Source organism: Ceratotherium simum, chromosome 28 (genome assembly GCF_057802395.1).
Source record: "Ceratotherium simum simum isolate JZ-2026a chromosome 28, ASM5780239v1, whole genome shotgun sequence".
Classification (NCBI taxonomy): domain Eukaryota; kingdom Metazoa; phylum Chordata; class Mammalia; order Perissodactyla; family Rhinocerotidae; genus Ceratotherium; species Ceratotherium simum.
Genome location: NC_141927.1, coordinates 34,651,748 through 34,679,740, shown reverse-complemented (window position 1 = coordinate 34,679,740; position 27,993 = coordinate 34,651,748). Strand labels below are relative to the sequence as shown.

General features: G+C 38.9%; 1 protein-coding gene across 2 annotated transcripts; it reads right to left on the bottom strand.

Moving 5' to 3' along the window:
- Nucleotides 1-3: 3 nt before the first annotated feature.
- Nucleotides 4-27,987, bottom strand: ASH2L (ASH2 like, histone lysine methyltransferase complex subunit). 2 transcript variants are annotated; one of them, XM_087418507.1, is made up of 17 exons: nucleotides 27,785-27,987; nucleotides 27,066-27,132; nucleotides 26,659-26,804; nucleotides 23,689-23,777; nucleotides 23,318-23,412; nucleotides 19,434-19,529; nucleotides 18,699-18,794; nucleotides 17,502-17,577; nucleotides 15,158-15,251; nucleotides 14,197-14,414; nucleotides 7,107-7,274; nucleotides 6,619-6,812; nucleotides 3,340-3,432; nucleotides 1,983-2,081; nucleotides 1,207-1,266; nucleotides 993-1,104; nucleotides 4-326 (listed from the first exon to the last, which is right to left on the bottom strand). In XM_087418507.1, exons 1-16 carry the CDS (start codon nucleotides 27,970-27,972, stop codon nucleotides 997-999), a joined length of 1,887 nt encoding a protein of 628 aa, XP_087274633.1. In that variant the 5' UTR covers nucleotides 27,973-27,987; the 3' UTR covers nucleotides 4-326; nucleotides 993-996. The 2 variants fall into 2 exon arrangements, with proteins under 2 accessions (XP_087274633.1, XP_087274634.1); XM_087418508.1 differs by lacking the exon at nucleotides 27,785-27,987 and adding an exon at nucleotides 27,523-27,541.
- Between the last annotated feature and the right edge of the window lie 6 nt (nucleotides 27,988-27,993).

Genomic DNA, 27,993 nt, shown 5'->3' with positions numbered 1-27,993 from the left:
CAGTTTTGAGTATTCTGAAAACTGCCCTTTAATCATCAGCTATTACAAAGGAAGATAAGCAAGGCAGGAAAACAACCTGCACATATCAACATACATATTCAAAGGAAAAGCAGGAGGGAGACTCTTAAACTCCTGTTCACCTCCTTGAGAGTCCGATCTTCACAGGATAATGAGGGTGGTTGAGTTGGCTGGAGACAATGGAAGCAATAGGAGAGGGGTTGAGATATGAGTCAGAACTCTGTCTCTTTCCTCCAATGCTGGCTCCCTGTCCTCAGATTGCCCACATTTCTGACACTGTCACCAAGAAAGGTGACACCAACTGCAACCTGAAAGGGAAGCAAAGTGCCACACACACTTGAAGACAAGTTTTATTTGGGAAGAGTTTCTAATTGTTAAAGCTGCAAGGAAATTCCTTTCAAATTAGAACAGTTCTAGAGACCTAGTAGTTTCAGAGATCCCAGTGTTCAAAAGTATATTTCAAAATTAATAACAAAAACAAATCCACACCAAAGGAAAAAGCTTTTAGACTGGTTTGGAATGTACAGCCATTGATTTCAGTTGTTCTCAGAAACAGGCCCACCACTTTCTTAGAAATCAGGTGGGATGGACTCAACGCTCAAAGAAGGAAATGTCTTTAAATAAGTTAGCTACTTGGACAAGATTGTTTCACTCCTTAGAAAGTACAGTAAGGTAACAAGTCCCAGTTGGTGGGGTACGTGGTAAAGCACCAGTTTCACAAAGAGCTTATGGGATCCTAGGGTCAGCAGTTGTTGGCATATGGCACACAAAATAAAAGCAGTCACCAGGAGTGGGGAGAGTGTGGAAGGGCAGGGAGTCTGTTCCAGTCCCACCCAGCCTTTCAACTTGCTAACAGCAGAGGCTGTGTTCTACAGTATCTTCGGGAGAACATTTGCAACAGTTAAAAAACCACACCAATCCCCTCACCCCAGGATTATTCCCCAGAAAGTCCACATATGCAAAGAAAGAGGGACCTGGTCAGGGTTCCCATGGGGGACTCCGCCTCCCATCCACTTCTGTTTCCACATGATATAAGACATCAGCCAGAGTATGTTCTACCACAGCACCCCAGCCCATGTCACTCATCTGTGGGAGAAACAAGAAACAGAAATGAATGATTAGAATAACTACAGCGAGAAGTAACAAATATACTGAGGATGCATGGGGGACATTTGGAATGTTACTCACAGGGCGATAAGTGAGATCCTTTGGAGGATACTTGAAGCACGGTCCAAAGTTAATGGAAACCTGGGATAAATTCAATTCAAGCGCACATGAAAAAACAGAAGAAAATAGTAAAAAAGTTAATGTGACATGGGAAATTTTTCTCTTTAAATGTAGCTGTGATATTCAGGATATAACTGGAACAAATGATATATACTAATATTGTTAAAAGTCAACACTCTAATGTCCATCAAGAATTAGACAAATAAAATAGACTTGTGTTGATTTCTGTTTATAACCTAAAGGTTTCCTTATTTTACTTTGATGGTGGCTACTGACAGACGAAAAATACATGGAAACTTTTTTTTTTAATAAGTTAAAAAAAAAAATCTAACAGGCTGTAATGTAGTCCCCTTCATGCTGGATCATATTTTTTTAAAAAACCAGTATATAAGCAACAGTTACTAAGTAATGATGGTAGGTTATCATGACATATAACACCAAACTGATTTATGCAAGTATACACTTCATATCCTTTACACTGAATAATAACATTTACCACACAGTACGTTCAAAGGAGAAGTGTGGGGCACACTAATTGCACAATCTTTATCTATCAGAGCAAATACTTCCCACAACACCCAACTGTTTTTGGAACAAACAGTAACAGTAGGAACACATTCCTGTCTCACTCTAAGGCTCTTCAGATTTCTTTCTAGAACTCAGTTGATGCCCTTTTGTCATAACCATTCACCTGTTTCCCTCAAGTTCTGTTCACAGGATGAAGAGATGATACATACCGTGCAGCTCTTGTACAGTGAGATGGCTGGAAAGTAAACCCCCTCAAAAATATCTTTGTAAGCCACACCTTGATTGACACCATTTTTATAAAATATTATCTGAAACAAAAACCATGGTTTTACTTCAGAATTTAAAAGCAGAACAAACTACAAAAGAACTCACTTGGAGAAGGCTTTGGAAGTGCTACCACCATGCTGGTAGTAATGTATTCCAAGAATAGCATATAGCTTGTGTAATAACAACATCTTACATTTATATAACACTTTAGATTAAGAGCATCTTTACATGCACTATTCTAGCTGGTCTTCAGGTTTATTTGCTTTCTGAATTCCTATGCTACTTATACCAAACAGTTCTACTTTCTATTATCATTATATTGTATTTATAAAAAGTAATCTGGTCTTCCACTGATTCCTTGGAACTATAACCTTCTAAGCTTATTTATTTATTTGTCCTCTTCCCTTGCATCATGTTACTTCTGCATTTCTACTTTGAAAATCTCTTAGGATCTTCTGTCAAAATCTCTGAATCCTCACTTTCTTTGTCCTTTCTCTTGCAACTATCCTGAATATTCTCTCTTAACCACTATATATGGACTTTAGAAAAGGCTCCTTCTTTTGAAGTAACTTTCTCTGCCTCTTCTTCCTAGCAGAGGCTATATTTTTGGCTGTATCATCCATCCTTTCTGGCTGTATCATCCTCAGATCTATTAACTGTTACCTTTACTATTTTCTTCCTAAAAACAACTGGAACCCTAGTTTAGTTCTCCTACATTCGCTTCTATTACTGTCCCAGGTGGATTCACAGCATTTTTATGGAAAAATGTTTCCAGCTCAGAACTTTTCTCCATACCATCCCCTTCTATTTTTTGGCCCTTGTGGCTGGTCCAAATGTGCCAGTTCTTCTTTGTGCTATGTCCAACAATCCTGGAAAAGGGAGGTAAGGAAATTTCTAGAGGACACTGAATGAGCCATTATAGCTCCTGCTGCCTTCAGGTCACATAGCAAGGTCCCCTCCTCTCCTATTTCAGTGTTGCTCTCTCTGTACTTGATATCTCCTCTAATAAAGAATAAATATCTCTGACTTGCTTCCTCAATTGCTTGTAGATTTCCTTATTAGGCCCCAGTTTTTACCATTTTCTCTATAGAGTGTTCCTGAAAGAACCCTGGTCCTCTCTCTTGGTACCACAGAAAGACCTCAAACACAGAAGGCAGGAGAGGGAGCTTACTCTGCTGCCGGCTAGCTAAAAATCTCTTCATTCCCCTTTGGGCTTCATTCTTCTCACTTTTGTAATTAGGGGGTTGGTCCCAATCTTCAAGTTCTTCTAGTTCTGACATTTTTATGACCATGACTCACCTCACTATGGGGAGTCTGCTTTAGGCTCTTCTCTGCTTTATCCACAAAGTCTTTTTCCTCAAAATACAAATAACTCTTGAACTTTATCAAAGCCTTGAAAACCGAGAGAGAGAAAGAAAGGAAAAAAAAACATTGAAGCATCAGCTACATCATCATGGAAAAAAAAGACAGATTCACACAAATAGCACTGAGTCCTTGTGTTTTGCAACAGAAATTTAAAATCTTTACAGTTGGCTTTATTAGATTTTGAATAACTATGTGCTTCTTAAAAAGTACCAGATGGTACATGTTTATTAAACATTTTCAAAAGAGGCCTTTACTAAGACTATTTGTGAGGAAACACATACATATAAATACATATACACTCTCAACACAACAAAAACCCACAGAGGTGGGTAAACTTAATTCATAGATTTTTTTCCCTCAATAATCTCAGTGAAAGAAATGAAAAGTTTACTGAGCCTAAAATTCCCTATTCTATAAAAACATTTTGAGGGCCACTTCCTTCCCTCCTAGTCCTCTACCTGTTTCTCCTACAGGTGATCTCTGGGTCACCCCTTTCCTGATAGTTCCCAAGAGTCTGTTTAACCTTCCACTCCCAGATAAATATATGACATTAATTTTTTAAAATTTGAATTTCTTAGCACATACATATATTAAGCATGGTAAAAAAAAAAATCAAACGCTAGAGAAGAACATAAAGAGTATTTCTTCTCTCCTCTCACCATCTCTCTCAACACTCAGTTTCCCTTTGCAATCACTGTTCTGCGTCCTGGTACCCTTTTAGAAAGTCTAGGCATATATTAAATCTTCAAAATTGAAGAACACACACACAAAGAAAAAAACACAAACCAGACAAAAACACAAAGAAAGAAGCAGAAAAGGCATACAAATGATAGCACATTATACATTCTGTTTTACATCTTGAGCTTTTCACTCAACATTATACATTGGAGATCATTTTATATCAGCATATATGGAGCTTTTGAACAGATTCATAGTATTCTGCTGTATGAACATATTATTCCCAAATTGCTTATTCAAATTAAAAACAAATTTTTATAATACAAATGAAAAAGTAAATAATTTTAAAGACTCCTATAGTATCTTTTGACATAAGTGCAGACCTCTGTTTTTGGTAAAACCAGGCACTAATGTGGTGTACACTTAAGGGTTCTAGACGGCAGGAAGAGCAACGAGAGTCCACAGTGTGATGCAGCCAATAAGATGGGATCTTAGGCTGCTTTTTATCAGAACAGACTTGGAGGATCTACACTACCCAATGTAAAGACATACTCTAGAGCTACAATAATCGAGACAGTGTGGGACCGGCACAAGGGTCAACAAAGAAATCAGTGGAATAGAGAGCCCAGAAACAAACCTCTACTCACACAGTCATTTGATTTTCACAAAAGGCACCAAAGAAATGAGGAAAGTTTTCAAAAAATGGTGCTAGAATATTGGATATCTGTGTGGGGAAAAAAAAATTAACCTTGACCCCTACTTCACACCATACACAAAAATTAATTCAAGTGAATCAGGGACCTAAATATAAAAGCTAAAATGATAAGATTTTCAAAGGAAAACATGGGAGAATATCTTGATGATTTGGAGGTAGGCAAAGATTTATTAACCCATAAAAAGCACTATAACTGTCAAAGAAAAATTTTATAGCATTCATAAAAATTAAAAACTTCAGTTCATCAGAAGACACCATTAAGAAAATGAATAGATAAGTCACAGACTAGGAGAAAAATATTTTTTAAAAAGCCATTTCTAACAAAGGACTTTAATCCAGAATATATAAAGAACTATAACTCAATAAAAAGATAACCTAATTTTTTAAAAAGGCAAAATATTTGAACAGAAACTTCACAAAAGAAGATAGGTGAAGGGCCAATAAGCACATGAAAAACTGCTCAGTACCATCAGTTATCAAAGAAATGCTAATCTGAACCATAATGAGATACTACTACACCCCCACCAAAATGGCTAAAATTAAGTTGACAGACAGCAACAAATGTTGACAAGAACGTGGAGTAACTAAAATTCTCACATTGTTGGTGGGAATGGAAGAGTCTGGCAATTTCTTTTCTTTCCTTTTTTTTTTTTTTTGCTGAGGGAGATTTGCCCTGAGCTAATATCTGCTGCCAATCTTCCTCTTTTTGTATGTGAGCCGCTGACACAGCAAAGCCATTGACAGACGAGTGGTGTAGGTCCGTGCCCAGGAACCGAACCCAGGCCACCACAGTGGAACATGTCAAATTTAACCACTAGACTACCAGGGCTGGCCCTGACAGTTTCTTATAAAACTAAATATATAACTACTCTATGATCCAGTAATTCCATTTCTAGGTACTGACCCAAAAGAAATGAAAATATGTTTACAAAAAGATTTGTAGAGGAATGTTCATAGCAACTTTATTGCTTTATCCCAGACTTGAAACAGCGTGTCTATCAATAGGAAAATGGATAGTTATATGTCAATTATATGTCAATAAAGCTGGAAACAAAATGAAAATGGATAAACACACTGTGGTATATTCATACAATGGAATACTACTCTGCAGTAAAAAGGAATGAACTACAGGTATGTGCAACAACGTGGATGGATCTCAAAAGCATTACGCCAAACGATAAAAGCCAGATACGAAAAACTACATGTTGCATGCTTCCACCTATATTAGTCCAAGAACAAGCAAAACTAATGGAATAGAATTGTGATGGGGGGGCGGAATTCAAAACAGTGGTAGCCTCTATGGAGGTGTGAGTTGGGATTGACTGAGAAACAGTATGAGGGAACTTCCTGGGTAATAAGATTCTACATCTCAACAGTGGTTTGGATCAAACTCAAAACTCAGTGAATATACACTTAAAATCTGTAAATTTCATTTTATGTAAATTTTATATCAAAAGAAAAAATTGACAAAGGTTGAACTCCAGCTAATGATATGTATCCTGAAGTACTTGGGGGGTGGTGCGGGGGGGAGTGTACTGATGGCTGCAGTATTCTCTGAAGTGCATTAAAAAAAGATGAATGAATGGATGGGTGGGTGGAGGAATGAATGGATAACATGTTAATGGTAGAATCTAACTGATGGGCATCTGGACACTTTAAAATTCTTTCAACTTTGTTATCTCTGAAAATTTTTTCATAATGAAATGTTGGAAAAAACATGAATGGTGGTCAGCATCACAAGAGAAGACACAGGCCACAGGTGCAGGCACTGGCTGCCACAAGTCTCCAAACCCAGGACTTGCTTGGGAGGACAAACTCACCTTATCTTTGTAAGTATCGGGTAGTGACTTGGCTGTCTCTGTATCTTCAGGAAGATTGATATAAAATCCCAGGACGTCTCCCTGTCCATAGCCAGAAGAGTAGTGTTTGCCAATGGACTGGTGGAACTTGGTTCCCTTTTTGCTCCGCCAAGAATAGCTAAATTTATCATAACCTAAGGGAGCTTGAAGGTTACCTGTCCCAATAGAAAAATACACAGGAAATCAGAGGACTGCAAGCCAACTCTGGTTTGCAAAGGAAAAGATTCTACTCCTTTTTATTTGTATTTTTTTGGTTAATTTTGTAAAATTGTTAACAATTTCTCACAAGCAAAGAATTATAAAAATATTCCTAGGAATTGCAAACCACCTAAATCCTCAGGAGTTGAATTTTATGCCCACAATCCGATGAGCCCCAAAGTCATGAAGCTTAGCCAGATGCTCTATGCCTCTCCACCCACTGCAAAGTCCATGTTACAGCTCCAGCTTACCTAACGGCTGGGACCAACCCAGTCTGGCAGCAGTGTCCGGCGGCATCTCATCCACTGTGATTTCGAAGTACCAGGCACCTTTCCGTACCCCATGAGAAGCCCGAACCATGGAGTAGCCCTTCTCTCCAACCACGGTCAGCCGGTCATCAGAGATCTTTAACTGGGGAGCTGTGGTGATGGAGATTAAAACAAAGGCCTGCAACTTATCTGAGGTACTTGGAGACAACTGTCACAAAACCATGAGTCTCTTACACTCCAATAAAACAAAATAAAAAACAGAAAGATCAGGTCAGGAATTTAGTTCAGGAGTTTAAAAATCTCAACATAAGATACAGATGAAGAAGGAGAAAGAAAAAGGAAGAAAGCTATTAGGTAATCTAATTTTTATTAAATGTGATTATATTTAAGATGATAGGTTAAAATTAATTATACTGTTTATTCCCTAAAATACAATGAAACAATTGTAATGTGTTCGGGTTCCAGTATGAATAAACCATCCATTAAAAGACTTTTATTTTGAAGGAATTTCAGACTTTCAAAAATAGTCGAGTCCTCATACGCCCATCACTCAGCTTTCCGAAATGTTAACACCATTCATACCCATAATATAATCAGCAAAACCAGAAAATTAACATTGATACAATACTATTAACTAATCTATACATCATCTTCAAATTAAGCCAAATATCCAAATAATATCCTTTTTCTGTTCCAGGATCTAATCCAAGATCCCACATTTCATTTAGTTGTCATGTCTCCTTAGTCTCTTCCAATCTGGGACAGTTCCTCAAGTCTTTCATGACCTTGACATTTTGAAGAGTACTGGTCACTTCAGCTTATAGAATGTCTCTTAATGAGGTTTGTCTGATGTTTCCTCCTGGTTAAGTCTAGGTTATGCTTTTCTGTCAGGAACACCACTGAAGTAATGCTGTGCCTCTCAGTGTATCATATGACGTGACATCAAAATGATAACATGAAACTTGGATCACTTGTTTAGGGTGGTGCCGTCATTATAAAATTACTCCTTCATTATAAAATTACTATTTTCCCTTTGTAATTACTAAGTATTTTGTGGGGAGATAAAAAGGCTGGGCTGGCCTGGTGGCTTTGTGGTTAAGTTTGCGCACTCCGCTTCAGCAGCCCGGGGTTTGCAGGTTTGGATCCTGGGCACGGCCCTATGCACCACTTATCAAGCCATGCTGTGGCAGGCATCCCACATACAAAGTAGAGGAAGATGGGCACGGATGTTAGGCCATGGTCAATCTTCCTCAGCAAAAAGAGGATCAGCAATAGATGTTAGCTCAGGGCTAATCTTCCTCACCAAAAAACAGATATTTGAGACAATCAAGGAAATCTGATTATGGACTGAAATGAGATGATAGTAAGGAATTACCTATTTTGTTAAGTGTGATAAGAGCATTGTGGTTATAAAATAAAATAGCCACACTTTTTAGAAATACTTATTTTTTAGACTATATAGGGTGAGATTTACTTCTTGAAAATTCAGAAAAAAAAGAGAGACAAAGAAATAAAGGAACAGGTAAAGCAAACATGGCACAATCTTGATAATTGTTAAATCTGGGTAAAAAGTATATGCAGATTTATTGTATTCACCGCTCTACCTTTGTGTACTTTACTACAAGGCCATCATGTAAGATAAGGGGACAATCTGAACAAACTGGAACGCCTACTGTGACTTGGAAGTGAAGAAAAATGTGATGAAAGGGAGAATATTGCTAGGCTGTGTAGGTTGATTTTATCAATGTAGAAACATCTCCGATCCAACTGAAGACTTAACTGAGGAAAAAGCATCTGAGACAGTGTTTGTAACACTTTAGAAGTTGTCTGAATTCTACTGGAAGAAGCACAAAATTTAGATTAATTGGCTTTTACAAACGCATAAAGATATATGAACCCCTATGTTCACTACAGCATTATTCACAATAGCCAAGACTTGGAAACAACCTAAGTGCCCATCAACGGATGAATGGAAAAAGAAGATGTGGTATATATACACAATGGAATACTACTCAGCTATAAAAAAAGATAAAATCTTGCCATTTGTGACAACATAGATGGACCTTGAGGGTATTATGCTAAATGAAACAAGTCAGGTGCAGAGAGTCAAATACTGTATGATCTCACTCATAAGTAGAAGATAAAAGAAGAACAAACAAACACATAGATACACAGATTAGACTGGAGGTTACCAGAGGGGCAGCGGGGAGGGAGGAGAGTGAAAGAGGTGACTGGGTACATGTGTACGGTGATGGACAGTAATTAGTCTTTGGGCAGCGAATATGATGTAGTCTACACAAAAATCGAAATATAATGATGTACACCTGAAATTTACATAAATGTTATAAACCAATGTTACCTTAATAAAAACTAGCTTTTATAAAGGTCTTTAGATTTACAAAGTTCTTTCATAGGTAGATAGGTAGACAGACAGACAAACTCACTTCACCCTCACAACCACCATGTCCACTGTGCAGATGGAGAAGCAGATCATGTAGCTGTCGAGATCACACTGCACATCGAGATCACACTGCCACATTCAGTGGGAGAGGCTGACTGAAACTTTGGCCCTACACTCTTTCTGTTACACCACAATGGCTCTTGTGTTAGGCAGATACAAAGATCACCTCCTTAAAGTAAACGCATGTTGTTTAACAGAACTTTCTTAGGGATTTGGCAAATTTTACCTTCTCAAATACAAATACTTCTTTTACCCCTTCCTGAGCAATTCAGTCCTAAAGTCATTAGGTTGGGCTGAGCAAGTGTCCATGATAAAAATGGGATATTAAAGAGTTTACCTCCCCGCAAAATAGTTATTAATTAAAACAAGGGAAAAAGATGTAACTTTACAGTGGATAAACCTGGCAGATACCACCTTAGCCAAATGATCAAAGTGAACATCACCAGTAATGGGACCAGTTAAGATCATGTACCACCCGATAGGATACAATATGAAGAATACAGTATCATTTCTGTGATATTCCTGTCAAAGATGCATAACTTAAATCCAGTCATGAAGAACCAGACAAACCCAAACTGAGGAATGGTCTATAATATAACTGGCCTCTAATTTTCAAAAGTGTCAAGGTCATCAGAATCTAGTAAAGATGCTGAAACTGTTCCAGATTGAAGAAAACTTAAGAGACATGACAACTAAACGCAGCAAGTGATTCTCAACTGGATCCTTTGCTGTAAAGGACATTACTGGATCAACTGGAGAAATGTGAATAGGATCCAAGGATCGGATGGTAGTAGTTAGATGTTAATTTCTTGATTTTGATGGTTGTATACTGGTTCTATAAGAATGTGAAAGTTTAAAAACTATCCACTAATTCTTTGATATTCTTCCTTTCAAGAAGTGGAGCCTAATTTTCCTCCACTTGAGTGTGGGCTGAACTTAGTAACTCACTCTAACAAAGTTGTAGCAACTGTGTAACTTGAAAGGTAGGTCATAAACGGTACTCAAACTCTTTATTGCTCTCTCTTAGATCACTTGCTCTGGGAGAAATTAGCTCCATAGATGTGGACAAATAGCAGTCTTTGGCGAGGCCCACATAGTGGGATCCGATGGCTCACTCACTTGGAAACAGACCCTCCAGCCCCTGTCAAGTCTTCAGAGACAGTAGCCCCAGCTAAGAGCTTGATTGCAATCTCATGAGTTTTCCTGAGCCAGACCACACAGCTAAGCTGCTCCCAGATTCTCAACCCCCAGAAACTGTGGGAGATAATAAACATTTGTAGTTGTAGACTGCTAAGTTTTACGGTAATTCGTTATGCAGCACTAGATAACTAACACAAGGAGAACGTCCTTGTTTGTAAGAAATACACAATTTATTTTTTTATTTTTTGTGAGGAGATCAGCCCTGTGCTAACATCTGCCAATCCTCATCTTTTTTTTTTTTTTTTTTTTTTTTTTTTGCTGAGGAAGACTGGCCCTGGGCTAACATCCGTGCCCATCTTCCTCCACTTTATATGGGACGCCACCACAGCATGGCTTGCCAAGCAGTGCGTCAGTGCGTGCCCGGGATCTGAACCAGCGAACCCTGGGCCGCCGCAGTGGGCACTTAACCGCTTGCGCCACCGGGCCGGCCTCAGAAATACACAATTTAAAGTTCTCATAGGGGAGAAGGCACCATGGCAACTCACTCGCAAATGGTTCAGAAAAAAAAAGTTTTATACTGTTCTTACAACTTTTTTGTAAGTCTGAGAATAATTCAAAATAAGTTTGAATGATACACTATAGATTTATCGTTAATTTCTATAAGGTTCAGCATAAAGAGCAGGCAGCCACTGCTATCCTATATATTAAGTGCTAACAAGTTACTGTTAAGGGCCAGTGTTCTCACTTTTTTTTCCCCTCCAGAATTACGGCTACTATGTGTAGTGGAACAACAGTGACAAGTCTCACTTCTTAAACCCTGAAGTCACTTATTTGGCCCTTCCCTACTATCAAAGTATGCTTGTCACTAATAGGAGTCAAACAAATCCAGGTACAATGGACATTGCACCATGGGATTACAGTACTTCGCTTCCAAATAATGAGCATCAATACAAGTGTTAGAGTTTTTAGCATTAAACCAAGAAATAATGGGCTTCCAAATGTAATACACATATGGACCAGTTTAGATCCAATTCAAAGAAACAACTGAAAGAGGCATATTTTAAGGAACCTTGGAAATGTGAATATAGACTGAGTATCAGATAATCGAGCAATTATTATTCACCTTAGGTATGATAACGGCATAGGGGTTATGTTTTTAAAAATCCTTGTTAGAGATAAATATTGAGGTATTTATGGGTGAAATAATATGCAATCTGGAATTTGCATTAATACTCCAGAAAAACAACAACAAAAATTCATGAGGTACACTTGTCTAAAAGTAGTTTATTTAAATCCCCTTTCACATTCTAAAGGATAATGAATGCTATCTTGTTAATAATTGAATAAATTATGTCATTAAAAGAACTACTATTCATCAAAAAGACTTTTGCATGACCAAAAAAAAAGTCATAAACAAAGTCAAAAGACAACTGAGAAACTGGGAGAAAATATTCACAACATATACCACAGACAAGGGGCTAATATCTCTAATATATAAAGGGACAAGGGACCAAAATCCTGACAGAAAAACGGGAAATAAAAACACACAAACAGGGCCGGTTCCGTGGCTTAGCGGTTAAGTGCGCGCGCTCTGCTGCTGGCGGCCCGGGTTCGGATCCCGGGCGCGTACCGACACACCGCTTCTCCGGCCATGCTGAGGCTGCGTCCCACATACAGCAACTAGAAGGATGTGCAGCTATGACATACAACTATCTACTGGGGTTTTGGGGGAAAAAAATAAATAAAAAGTTAAAAAAAAAAAAAAAACACACAGATAATTCACAGGAACCCAAAATGGCATGCAAACACTAACAAATGAACCTAACTGTATTATAAATGAAAAACATAACCAGACTGAAGGAGGTAGGAAAGAAAAGAACTAATCTGAGTTAACAGGATCCTGCCAGACTAAAGACAAAAACAACTATACATAAATGCTGTCGTCTAGTTAGTGAATGATCCTCACAGGGGTTGGCAATTCTGAACTACTTTATGTGCACATTAGAAATGAAAAATAAGAAAATACATGGTAGATAATTATAGTCAGGTTTCTCATTGTTGGAGAAAAAAGTTACAAATAAGGAAAGGTGTGGTGTCTGATTGGAATCCAAGGTATCAGTGTAAACTCAGTATAGCCATGTACATATGTGTCAGTTAGTATACATACATACATCTCCTACCTTTGTCCAATGATGGAGTCTAGAAGCCACACCCAGTAACAGTAATAGTGACCATACCTAACACTTAGATCTTAATTTCTAAACACCATTTTCCAATCAAAGGAAGCAGGCTCCACAGAGAAGTAGCTGGTATTTGGCCTGGGGCATGGAAAATACAAGATGAGCCTGGAACATCTTGTGATGCCAGAAAATAAGGAAGTACTAAAAAAAAAAAAAAATGGGGCTTATCGAAAGAACACAGGAACCAACCTGAAGAAGCTAATGGCCTAATGGCCAAAGCTGGAATAATTTGAGCAACAAAACAAATTATACCCTACAGAATAAATATCTATGAGTCCACCCTGATATAAATAATCAATTAAACAATAAATGGAGAAGGGAAAGAAAGAAAAGAAATCATCAGGCAAACATTGCATCAATAATTGCTGCAGACAAGATCCACTGATGGATGCTAAAATTAGTGAACAAAACTTTACAGAGAAATAGGATATCTGCATAGCCTCGAAGTATCCTTCTCCAAGACATTTATTAACTACAAACGAAATACAGTAAGAAAGCCAGCAGAAACTACCTTGGCCAAATGATTGTGGTTAACATAACCAGTAATAAGACATACTGACATCATGAACCCCATGAGATGATGCAATGAGAAGGGCTCATTTCTGTGGTGTTCTTATAAAAAATGCATAACCTCAGTCTAATCATGAGGAAAAAGTCAGACAAACCCTGAGGAATATTCAACACAATAACTGATTAATACCCTTAAAAAGTGTCATGGTTATGAAAGACAAGCGATGACTGAAGAAGTGTTAAAAACTACAAGACTAAGAAGAAATAACTAAATGCAACGTGAGCTCCTAAAAAAGAGGCATTAGTGGAAAAACTGGTGAAATTTAAATAAAGCCTTCAATTTTATTAATAGCATTTATCAATATTAATTTCCTGGTTTGATAATTGTACTATGGTTGTGTAAGATGTTACCATTAGGAGAAGCTTGATGAGAGAGATATGGAAACTATTATTTTCGCAACTTTACCGGTCAATTTAAATTAGTTCAAAATAGAAAGTTTTAAAGAACCATATATATAAAAATGGCTAGAGCTTATAGGAAGAGACAAAGAAGGAAATTATTTCTTGCACATTCTGACCGACTCTAGTTAGACATGGGGGATGGGGGAGTGGCAAGAGTGATAATAGACTGACATATATATCTAATTCTAGATTGGACAAAGCTGATGACAGTAGTTCAAAGTAACACCGGGTCCAACATGAACATTAACACCATACATACCTCGATCATGTAAGGCTAACAAAACCCGTTCATACAAGCAGGCTCTGTAGAGGTCTCCAGGAATAGGCTTTCCTGCCCAGCAGTCAAGTTCAAGCTTCTCAGGATCAGGGGCATGGGGATCAGGCTCAGCGAGAATATACCGATAGCCATCTTTATTAAACGGGTGTTCCAACGGGTAGCCATGTGGGGGAAGGCGCTGAGCAGAAAACAAAGGGTCACTGCAGAAAGGAAAAGATAAAATCAAGAAACTAAAACCCCTCTAGCTCAACTGCCTTCAATTCTGTAAGAAAGGCCTCTGATTTATTAGATTTTGGCTGGAACACAGTCAGGTTCACAACTGCTTTTCATTACTCTAATAGGTCACCCTGCCCTCTGCAGGCAAAAAAGGATAAATTACTTTAGTCTGTAGCGATTTCTATGAAACAGAGCCAGTACATCATTGGGAAGAAGGGAGAAGAGGAACAAGGATGATTTCCTTTAGTATATTTATTATTATAACACATGAACAGAAACTCAGGGATATGAGCACTTACTGTCTGTTGCCCGTCTAAATAAGAAATGCCCTGGATATCATCACCTCAGTATTGAACAAAGGGAAGGGAAGAGGTCCGAGAGGGGAGAGGTGGAAAGTTTAAGTACAAGACTTAATGCTCAGTGTTGGTTTCACTCCCTCTCCCCCATCTATCCTCTCTCAAGATGCCTTCAGAGAACTTTACTCCCCAGGTGAATCCCCACAGGGTGCTGCCCCAGGGCTGTGTTATGTAGTAACAAGTTTGTAAAACAGGACACCTAGCCAGAGATTATTTTACCCCTCAAAGCACTCAAGATTTGAGAAAAATGAACAGGCTTTATAACCTCTGACACCTGAGCTACTGAAGAGTAGGGCTCTTTTCCCTCTGAGACTTTGCCAGCACCAAAGAAACCTCTAACAGTGGTAAGTGGGGGTGGGTGTTCTGCCCACCTCCGGGCCTTCTTGGTGGTCCCTGTGGTCCCTCCATCCTGCTGTTTGCGCTTAGCTCCTCTTCCTTTTCCACTGCTTCCTGCTGCAATTCCCCCTTTGAAGAGAAGGCAGATCACTTTCAATGAGCTATGATGGAAGCACCATGTGGATACTGAAATTCCATAGGGACTAACACTCCCAAAGTGCATTTGTGTAACACCACAGGAGGATTTCCTTCCTGAAAGCATATTGGATTTCACCCCGGTTCTGAATGAGTCTGTTGAGTGTCTCACAGCCCAGAACACTGGGTTCTGGCAGTAAGCTCAAATGAACCTCACCCTGATTTCTATGTTACATTTTCAAACTTCCTTTCTCAATGAACTGCAATCAGTACACTTTCTGAGGATGTGACACAAATGCATTTTCATTCATTCAGATTCCAAACATCCACAGCTACAAACAATTGCATGGATAAAGATTTTTTTCCACCCAAATCAATACACACCCATCAAGAGAGAATATCCTCACTATGAGTAGATGTTCATTTGCTTGAACGACACATGATATATTCCATAAACATAGTAAAGGCACAATATCTGCTAAAGCACTGAACTTGAATATCCAACAAGACAACAGTACATCAAACATGGAAAACAAAAACAGAAGTACTGAAAAGGTGTTTCTCTCCAGTGCTGTTAGGTATCCACTGTGGTTGTGCATGACACAAGTAGGAAAGAAGTCTTTAAATTTAGTAGGCAATTTTTGCAACAATGATCAAGATCATGCCAACGCATAAAATTCAGGTTAGACTAACCTGGCTTGTGAAATTAACAGCAAATATCAATAGACAGTTTATATATGTTACACACAAAAAAATTTAGTTACATGCTAAGGCCACAAGGAATACAACCTTGTGTATTTCTGATATAAGTACTTTGAAATTTTTGTCCAGTTCTGTCATTGCTCTCAATTAGTTTTTTTGTCTTCCAGAAAATGTCCCTGAACTGCAGGAAAACACCTTTATGTAAACAACTGCATAGAGTATTGTATCTTAATTTGGGGCAAGCCTGAAAATTATCAGCAGTTCTGCTGCAATAAAAAGGATCAAGACGTTGAGGGCAGGTCACATTCCACATAGACAGGACCAGATTTATACAGGACTTCCTTTTATGAGCACATCAGGTGTTATTCCTATTTCTCATAAAAGGTTTAACGTTTAACTGTTACAATATCAATACCTCTAGTTTGAGTTACTTAATCAAAAAACTATTAAGTTTTTATTGTCATTTATATTTTAATCATTTTAAGAGAGACGTTTTAGATCCACCTTGAGTAAAACAAGGAATACTAAGGGGACTCCTGGTCCTGTTAGGCAGAATATGACAACGTACAAGCTTTGAATTACTAACATTAAACTGGAACTACTGTTTCATAATAAGTGCTACTGCCACCATTTTCACAGTGCTTTAAAATTTTAATTTAGTTTCAGCTTCTACCACAACTCAGCAAAAAGCATTTTCCAAACCACAAAATACTTAAGTCTGAGAGGCTGAAAGAAGACAGAGGAGGCATTCACCTCCAAAAGAGGCTCCACCTGTAAGAACAGAAGTGGCACCATGTATTTGTCAAATTTTAACAATTAAAAGGGGAAAAAATGGTGTAAAAAGATAAACAATACACTTGGCTATTTCCAACCCATCTCAGAATATTAATAACAGTGTATCATATTTGAAAATCATTTCAAACAGGAAATGATTACATATTTAAGATGCTATGACTCCAAAAGACAAGTTAATGATGCCATGTGTTAGATGAATAGCTAGCTACCTCCCAGCTACCCCAACTCTCATTAGTTTACCATTAGTAGTGAAGGGCATTCCCACTATTAGAAGGGTTACCAATAGAAAAACATGCTACAGCGGGTGATCAATACAGAAATGCTGTCATGTGAATAAGCTGAAGTTTCAGGGCAAGAAAAATTAGAAGATGAGTACAGGAAGTTTGTTAAATAACAGCTGAATTAAGGGAAACAAGTGGAAAGCAAGTGAATTCTAAATTAAGTTTTAGTTATGAGGATATATATAGGCAGTCTAATATAAACACAGTAAATCTGACCTTAAAGTTGTACTTTCTTTTACACTAAATTTGTTTCACTTAAGACCAAACTGTGGTGTAAAGTGACAAAAAAGTTTTCCTCCACTAACATCTATCAAATCCTTGGCTAGCTCCTAAAAATGGAGTTTTGGACTTTAAAGCATCTTAGTAAATATCCAGTTAAGAGTCAACCCAAAGAATGCCCAATTCTAGGCACACTTGGATTCAACAGCTTACAAATATTTCATCAATGAGACACTGAAACACTTACCATTTAGATTCCCACTGGTAGACACAACACTGCTTTGTTTTTGATTGTCATAAGCAGGACCAATGTTACTAAGATCCTAAAAGGAAAAATACTCAATTATAAAGAGAGGCTATATAATCAAACCAATCTGGCAATGCTCAAAAAAACCAGGATAAACGGGAATTGAAACCGGCAATCCTAAAGAGTCTGAAACTTGCAAGGGTCCCAAACGTGGATGCTTCAGGGATTAGCAAGTAACGTGTGTGAGGCAGGCCAAGTATAAGGATCAAAGTGGTTTAAGAATGACGATGAATGACAATCAACCAGTGGTGGGGGTGATGGACGGGCCAATGGCAAACTGGAGTACCCAAGCTCCATTTCCTCAGCTTCCTGTGGGAATTCAGGTCACGTACTCAGATGTTCTCATTTTACAAGACATAAATCTGAATTTCCATGTGAAATCTTGAATTTTCAATGATGGCAAATCAAACATTTTAAGGTACAGCTGAAAGATCTGACCTCCTGAGATGCCAAATGTGACTCTGCCATTGAACAAAGAGGGGAAATTTTCTTTTTTTTTTTTTTTTTTTTTTTTTTATTTATTTTATTTTTTCCCCCCAAAGCCCCAGTAGATAGTTGTATGTCATAGCTGCACATCCTTCTAGTTGCTGTATGTGGGACTCGGCCTCAGGATGGACGGAGAAGTGGTGCCTCGATGCGCACCCGGGATCCGAACCCGGGCCACCAGCATCGCAGCGCGCGCACTTAACCACCAAGCCACAGGGCCGGCCCAGAGGGGAAATTTTCTTATTCCTGTTATGCTAGATGCACAACACAAACTCTTCTTCAAAACAAATTTTTCTTTGCAATAACAAATATTTTTAATAGCAGAATTTGAGATGGAAAGAAAATCAGAAACAACTTGGAATGGCATATTTGTGTTACAAGGGAGGAAACTAAAGCTAAAAAAGATAAAAATGATACGCGTAAAGTTATAATATTTTGGGGAAGAGCGAGAACTAAAACAAGTCTCCTGGTTTAAGGTGAGTGTTCTTTCTTTCTATATGTAGCAAATAACCGTTTACTGGGAGCTCACCATGTTATGGGCATGTAATGGCCGTATGTTACATGGAGCAAACACACAAATGTAAACAAAATCTGATTCTCTGTCCCCAAGTGGCTTAAAATGAAAGGAGAATATAAAGCATATTAATGTACCTGATCCAGAAGTCCAAATTTGGGGTAATCTTCTTCTGGGTCCTTACTCCCTGGATCAGGGTGTTCCTTTACCAAGAATACATCTCTTTCTTTACTCTAAAAGGAAACAGTATTTTAGTATTACTGGAAATTTTATACTTAAAAGAAGTACTGAATGGATGATCAATCACCAACTCTTAATTCCTAGGTGTAATCTCCAAAAAGACAGTATTGTTTTTTCCCTTTGATTAGAATATTAATACATGACCATCAAAAAATCCAAACAGGGAAACTTAAGAAAGAGAGAGCCAAAGTCCTCCTAACCCTCCACCTCCCAGAGATAAGCACTGTGAACAACTTGCTGTTGACTTTTCCCCAGGTGCTCTCTTTAATTCTAAGGACAACAATGTTTAGAACAGTGTTATTTGGTTTTTTTTTCAAATCAAATTAAAAAAATCGTCTCCAATTTCAATACAAAATTATACTTGCAAAAGTGCAGTGGACAAAGGTTTCAGTGTCATATATAAAACTACTACAGATGATGTTCACTTAAGACACAAGGTGCAACTTACTAATTTTGAGCGTGAAAACTGTTAAAATTCACAATTAGCTACATTTCACTCTCCAAGATTTAATACTAAGTTTTTCTCATTTTCTTAGTCATCACATTATTTCAGTGAGACTAAACAGAATTTAATTCTTACACAGAATGCTGGTTTTCTAAATGTCAAGTCTAATCAATTTTAGTTTACTTACCATCGTTTTAACAATGTTATTTGGCCAAGTCATTTTTCCAGGTCTCTGTCTGGTCGTCATGCACTCCCAGTGTTTATCAATAAAGGGTATGATATCCTAATTTTTCAAACGAAATATATTAAGGCTTTTATAGTTGCTTTCAAAGTTATGCTCACAAAAAGGGAAAGAAAACTGCAGCATTTTCAAAGACCTTGTCAGAATCAAGAGAAAATCCATGTTTAGTCTTTTAATGACTGAATACGTAATTGCATGCAAACAACACATTGCAGGGAATTTCAAACAAGTATATAAAAAATCTTAGCCACAAACGGCTTACAATCCAGCTGCAGGAAAAAGATCTGCCCCATTCTTTTTTTTTTTTAATAATTTTATTTATTTTTTTTTTTTCCCCCAAAGCCCCAGCAGATAGTTGTATGTCATAGCTGCACATCCTTCTAGTTGCTGTATGTGGGACATGGCCTCAGCATGGCTGGAGAAGTGGTGCGTCGGTGCGCGCCCGGGATCCGAACCCGGGCCGCCAGCAGCAGAGTGCGCGCACTTAACCGCTAAGCCACGGGGCCACCTGTTCTCTTAGTTGCATCTGGAAGATGACCCCCAAGTTATTCTCTCTCCTGAGCTCCTGTTTGTACCTGCTGGAGACATCGCCATCTGGACATCCCACAAGCACTTCAGATCTCTTATGACTAAAGCTGAACTCTGTATCTCACCTCACAAATCTGCTCTGTAGACTTCTATTCTTGCTCTTAATACTTAGAATCACCCATCACCCAGAATCATAAGCTAGACACCATGGAGTCATCCCTTGATTCTTCTTGTACAACCTCCACATCTATATGATCACCAAATGAATTTTAAAGTTTAATAAATTTCTCACCAATCAGGCCTCCAATTCTAATTCTCTAATTAGAATTCCTCTAATTCTCACCAATTACGGTCCTCGTCAGTTCTTGCTTGCATGACTAAAACAATGTCTGAGCGTGACCTGGCATCAACTTTCCCCATTCTAGACCATTCTTGCACAGTTCACCAGAGTTAGTTCTATGAAAACCAAATCTTTACTAAAAGGAACCAGGGTTGACTCAGAGAAAGTTCAAGGGCAGCCTGGAATATTTTGTTGTTCCAGAAAGTAAGGAAGAGTTGAAAAACTGATAGGGACATATCAGAAAGTTTCAGGAGTCAGCCTGGACGGGGCTACACTGGTCAAATCTCAGCATCAGAAATCCAATAATGGACTATAAAAATCCACAAATCCACAGTGATACTTAAAAAAAAAAGGAAGAAAGGATGGCGGGAAGGGAAAACTCTACAGAAAATTGCAACCAATGAATGTATTCTGTTTTACAACGACCACTCTATTAACCGATGCAGGCTAGGATAATCAGTGGTTGCTAACACCACTGCTTGAAAGGATTACGAGAACAAGACATTCACACAATCTCAATGTATTGTGCCACATATTACATAATAATTACAAAGAAGAAAGGTCTTTTTTTTTTTTTTTTTTTTTTTTTTTTTTTTAAAGATTTTATTTATTTATTTTTTCCCCCCAAAGCCCCGAGTGAAAGTTGTGGGTCACAGCTGCACATCCTTCTAGTTGCTGTATGTGGGACGCGGCCTCAGCATGGCCGGAGAAGCAGCGCGTCGGTGCGAGCCCGGGATCCGAACCCGGGTCGCCAGCAGTGGAGCGCGCTCACTTAACCACCAAGCCACGGGGCCGGCCCAGAAAGGTCTCTTTACAATGGAGAAATCTGGTAGATACCTCTCCTTTACCCAGTCAAATTTAGGATCACTAACAACAAAACAAACCAATATCTTATGCCTCCTGATGTGATACATGCAAAAATACACATCACCTACATAATAGTCTGGCCAAAAATGTTTAACCTGAACCTAATGAGGAGGAAACAATCAGATAAATGCAAATCAAAGAGCATCATGCCAAACACATGTCTAGGCTCTTCGAAAATATTTTTTTCCTTCAAAATTTTAAATGTCATAGCAGACCAAAAAAAAACAAAGTAAAATAAGTAAAAGAACTGTTCAAGATTAGAGACAAAAGACACACTACACGTAAATGTAATGTGTGATCCTTGACTGGATTCTAGATGGAGGAAAAAGCTATGAAGGATATTAAGACAATGATATTGAGAACATGTATATATATATATATATATATATATATATACACACACACACACACACACACACACTATATGTAAAAAACATAAACTGTATATATTAAATAGTTGTATCACATCAACATTAAATTTTTTGAGTATGATCATCATATTGTGGTTATGGGAGAATATTGGGTAAAGTACAATATCTGCAATTTAGTCTCTCATAGCTTAGGGGGAAAATATAGATATGGGGAGATAAAGCAAAATACTAACAAGTGGTAAATCTAGGTAAAGAATAAATAGATGTTCATTGTACTATTTGAATTTTTCTGTATGTTTGGAAAATTCAAAATAATAATTTGGGAAAAAAATAAACTAAGAGAAAAGAAACAATTCTAATCACAGCACACCTCTATTTAAAGCACTTTATTTTTTGCTGAGGAAGATTAGCCCTGAGCTAACACCTGTTGCCAATCTTTCTCATTTTTTTTTTTGCTTGAGGAAGATTAGCCCTGAGCTAACACCTGTGCCAATTTTCCTCTACTTTATATGTGGGTCGCCACCACAGCGTGGCTGACAAGTAGTGTAGGTCTGGGCCTGGGATCTGAACCTGCCAACCTGGGCTGCAAAAGCAGAATGTGCCAAACTTAACCACTACACCACAGGGCCAGCCCCGAAAGTACTTTTAATGCAGGAAGAAAAGCAGGAAAGGGGATCCTCTGCTGACTCCTCCAGCTTACAAGATTAAGTCCTAACCTCTCTGTTTAGTAGAAAAGGCCCTTGCCAGTCTGACCCTGACTAAATCGATCTCACTACACATCCTCTACCAGTGTCTTTCAAACTGTAGCTCACAATCAATTAGAAGGTTATAAAATCAATTTTGTAGATCAAAACTAGCCTTGACTAGAACAGAAAATATCAGAGTGCAGAGGGAAAAGATCAGAGGGTAAGCAGTGTTTAGTGAAACTTTTGTTTTAAATGAAAATGGGTAGATATGAATATATATACTAGGCCACAATATAAATTCCATCATTTTAAAATTTACTTAATTTTCATACTTCTTACCATGAAATCACAGTAGGAAAGACTCATGGATGGCCCAGTCATCTAATTTTGAGTCCTGACTTTAGTCACGTAGTTTTCCAGTTTAATAATAAAGGATAATTCTTTTTTTTATTTTATTTATTTATTTTTAATTTTTCCCCCAAAGCCCCAGTGGATAGTTGTATGTCATAGCTGCACATCCTTCTAGTTGCTGTATGTGGGACGCGGCCTCAGCATGGCCAGAGAAGCGGTGCGTCACTGCACGCCCGGGATCCGAACCCGGGCCGCCAGCAGCAGAGCCCGCGCACTTCACCGCTAAGCCACGGGGCCGGCCCAAGGATAATTCTTTTTAATAAAAGGCATGTATAAACTGACGCCTTTACCCCCGACAAAATCTACGATAGGCATCTATAAAAACTGCTAAACCAGGCTGAGACGGTTCACCTCAAGATCTGATTATTAACTGTGAGATGGACAGTTGTTTGCTTCCATAAAGCCAACTAAAGCTATTTAAGGATTCATCCTACTAATAGCCAACTGACACAATGTGCATACACTAGGAAGTTAGTAAATTATATGAAAAAAAGAACAAAGTGACCACTGAACCTACAGTCATATACTCCTAAAAATTGGGGGGAAAGTACTTATTGTTAAAGAAAGGATTTAGAAGTTCCACCTGATTCTTTGGCATAACTGTATTAACATTAATTCCATCTCTACCTTATCTTTGGAGAACATGGTTTTTGGATGTTCATCCTGTGTTCGGGACTGCCACGTTAGGTTGGCCAAAGCACTAAGGCACATTTCCTTCAAGTCTATCAAAAACAAAGAGGAAAAAAAAAAGTTATCTATAGTATTATATCCCTATTATCAAAACAATAGTCAACTAGATAGTCCACAAATTAACAACTACAGCAGCGAAAAGTAGAGTCATCATTTGATCTGAAATGGACAATAGCAATTACTGAGAGCTAAAGCCCAACGTAACTTCTACCAGCTACCAGATCCTGACTCTGCTAAGCCCAAGTTCCTTTTCCTTTTCAGCTAACCAGAGTACGATCCTTCTGCAGTACTCCAGAGTTTGTTCTTACTTGCTTGCTTCCGGAGGAAATAGGTATTCCCACTATGATGGCACACATTACAGTGAAAACTGTAGTTGGTCATGAAAGGTAGGCAGGATCTGTAGAAGAGCCAAATTATACACATTAGTGAACTGCTGAACACATACTTCTTTATGAGAAGTAAATCTACAGGGACTTTGCCCCTCTGTGAAAGTTAGATAATCATGTTAATATATTAATATACTCTTAAAACTTAAAAAGGTCACCAAAACCAAAACTGGGCTCATACCTTTATAAATAGCTGGATTTTCCTGTCACAAATATTTAATAAGACCTTGTCCACTACAGTGGATAATTCAGCATCTGGCATCTTGTCCAGGCTAGATTAGTGCAGTTGTTGAGCACCTAAAAAGAGCATGCCAGGCCATACTCTTTATGGAAGAGCATGGAAGAAGACACAGCAGTCTCTTTCAATATCTTTATATTTAAATATTTGTATTTGAATTATATTTAAATATCTTTAAATATGTCTTTAAAGTGCCGATAACATTGTTGGAAAGGGCAGAGAGAAGGTATGAAAAAATTAATTTAAAATATAAATAATTATTCAAGAAGACAACACAAGTCACAAAACATTACTTGCCTCATTACCAAATGAATCCTACAGACGATAATTAGTCTGTAAGAGTTAAAGGATCCAAGTAGTAACTTCAGATTTAAGAGTTGGGAAAGATTTTTCGAGGATGTAAATTATGAACTGGATTTGCAAAGATGAGTTGGTTTTCTTTTCCACAAGAGAACTATGTGTAGAGGTGAGAAAGCTCAACTAGGGGGCAGAGGGGCAAAGTGGTGTAAACAAGTTTGCCTAGGAGAGAAGATTTGTCAGGCATATGGTAAAAAATAAGGCTTGAAAGGCAGGAAGTACAAGAAGGCCTTACATGCCAGATGGAATTGGATTTTTTCTGTGGGTAACAGGAACTCCTTGAAGGAAAAGAGACATGGTTAAAATGATAAGTTTAGCGACAAGATGGGGCTGAAGGGGGGAAGAGATTAGAAAAAGCGATGTATATAAGAGCCTTTTGTAACAGTTCCCACAGAACGTAAAAAAAGCCACACCTAGATTGATATTAATACAACGGAAAGGAGAAGAAGTGCATAAGAAGAAAAAAAACTGGTAAAGCTTGGTGACTGATTAGATGGGAGGGTGGTAGGAAGTGAAAGGAGTTCTAATCTCTAAGACTGCTTGTACCATGAAGAGGAAATCTCCTAAGAGGTGAGTTCCAGGCAAGAAAAGACTTGTCCGTTTGAAGGCAGAGAGGAAGAAGCCAGTGGAGGGAGAGACTAAATATGGCAGGGACCAAGGACATAACTGAGGAACTGAGGCATTAGAGAAGGGAAGTGTGGTGGTGAGTGTACTGGATGACTGGAAAAGTATAAGGAGCACTTAGTTTTGAAAAGAAGTAAGTGACAGAAAAATAAAAGACCAGTTTAAGTTGGAAGAGAAGAAATCAAAATAAAGGCAGGTTTATTTTGGACTCTGCTGGAACTAGCTAAAGGTATCCTCAAAGAGAAGGTTCCTAAGTATGTGTCTATGGCCACCACTCAAGAAATTAAGGAACATTCTGGTGAATGTTAAGACTGAGTTTCCTTACCTTAACTTCTCTCTAGAACCCCTTCTGTTAAACAGCCTGTTGTGGTAAACTTACTTATAGGAGGCAAAGCCTCATACCAGAGATAGGTAAGTATATAGTTATTATTTCATTCAAACGCAGTTGGGTGTTTAAAGCAGCCTTTTTCATACCCTGCTAGCTCACTTCCTCTATCTCAGATGTAACAGAAAATCTGTCCCATCTAGCTGGGCTTTAGGTGTAACTTCTCAAATTCAGGTACAAACTGCTCTCTACCAAAACTCTGGACTGTGGTTTGATTCTTCCCTGGACTGCTCCAAGTTATCTCTCTGGGAAATTTCCCTTCCTAGGCCCTGTCCATCGAAACAAATTCTCCTTGGCCAAAGTGGCCCAGGATATTAAGTCTTTTCTAAGTGACCAGCTTTGCTTAGCTTATTTTCCCTACAGATCTTTCTACCAAGATCAATTCTTTCTTCCTGATCCTTCAGTATTTTTCTTTCTTTTTTAAACATTCTATCCTTGGTCACCAGTCACGTTAATTGGAACATTAGCATTTCTAAAACCCACTTTATCTTTTTAACTAGAAAGCATACAACAAATTATACTGGAAGGTATTTCTTCATAACCCCACCCAAGGGGGATTAATTTCAGAATTAATAATGCAGCATTATTTTGAGATAGTCTTATCTAAATTTATTTGTATATTATGGACCATAAAGAACACCACAGAGAGACAGCAGTAGTTATTCCCACAGACAGTGAGTCAGTAACACTCACTTGCTAGCTGTTGACCGACTCCCTAAAATAAGGAAAGAAGTCTTTCATTCTCAATCAATCATAAAATGATTTTAATTCACTAGAAGAGGTAAAGAATTGGAAATAGGTTTTGCTGAGGAGAGAACTCAGGATACCTAAAGGGAGTGAGTTAGAAGCCAAAAGGAAAAAAAGGATAGCTCAAGCATAAAGAGGCACTAGCCATTTCAAATTTTAAACAACACACTTTGTCCACCATATACACCAACACTTTCCCCAAAACCCACAACACCCAATACAAGATTTAAATGATACTGTCTTAAATTTGTTTATACAATGCTTTGTAACTGCACGTTTTTGTCTCCCAACCAGGTTGTAAGCTCAAAAACAGGGATAATACCTATCATTGTACCTATTAGGGCTGTGCTCTCAGTAGGTAGAAAACACGCGCAGGCTATTAAAACAATTTCTGACTCAACATCCTACTACTCACTGAATACAGGTTGAGAGACATAGGAAATACTATGCATTTATATTTGTGTATAAACTATCCAACTGTTGAACAGGTTGAAATCTATTTTACAGAGTGATTCTTACAAAGACTATAAAAAATACTCACGAGGTATCTATGCCAAAGGTGTCTGCTGTGAACCATTTTGTACATATCCCACACTGCAGCTCTACCTCTCCCAACTGTCGGCCGTTCTCTTCATCCACAGAGCCCGTCTGAGTGTCCATCACCTCTGAAGTATCCCCAGCACCTTCCTGTGAGCATGGAGCAGTTAGAGAATCAAGTCAGTTGTTGGCAGTGCCCTTGAATAGATTCCAACTACCAGCAACCCTGTGTACAACAGAGTGGAACCCTGCCCGGTCTTTTTGCACCATCCTCTGACCTTCCAGCACTATATCAGACAATGCTCTGCTGCTATTCACAGAGTTTTCAGTAAGTTGACCTGACTGTGTTTCTGACTCGCTTAAAAAACAAACTCTATTGTGCCTTGCAAATGTCCAAAAAGAAATACTTACTAGTGTATCTTTTCCATTAGAGGATTCTGTCTCCAAACCACCACTTACATCAACGGAGTTTGCATCCCTGTAAGATAATGAAAGCACTCAAGTCAGAATTTTCAAGAGACAAATCTCAAAACGCTTATTCCCAAAAATGATGATCAAAGTACAGCTGAACTTCACACTCCTACGGCTTTTTCAGCCAAGCCTGTTCTCCGCCTGGATGCCCGGGGTCAGGAAGAATGTGGCCAAGTCAGACGCAGGCCCATGGGGCAGAGGGAAGGCTGGCTAATCAGCCCTTATAGATAAGTCTATCTGGGATGGAACTGGTGCTGGGGGAGGTTCGCAGAGACGCAGCTCTCCCACTCTGTTTTCATATGAGCCGTTACTTCTCTCAGTCTGAATATGCAAAGTGGTTTCTTCTCCGAGATATTTGAGGAGTGTCTGCAACAAGAGCGAGCTACCAGTCCCCTACCGGGGTGCAAGGGCCGGAGATAGGACAAGAACCTTGGCGCTCACAGACCGGGAAAGGTGCGGAAAGGGGCGTGACCTGAGACACAGTTCAGAGACGACGGGCCAAGCGGCGGGCGGGGCTAAAGTCCCGGAGCGGGCAGGGCGGGCCGTTGGCCTCAGGGCCCAGGTTCGGAAGGGGCGGGCAGAAGGGCTCCGGAGCCGCAGGATTGCAAGGGGGGTGGCCCTCCCTCCCCGTGTTCTCCTCAGGCCGCAGGACGTCCTACCCGCTTTCGGCCTCTCCGCAACCGGGCTCTGCTGCTGGAGCAGCAGATGTTCCCTCTCCGGCCGGAGCGGCTGCTACCGCTACCACCGGCTTCGGCTCTCCTTCCTCCGCCGCTGTTGCATTTGCGGCCGCCGCGGGGCTGGGTCCTGTACCCACTCCGGGTCCGGGTCCGGTTCCCGCCGCCGCCATCACTGCCGCCTCCCAGACTTC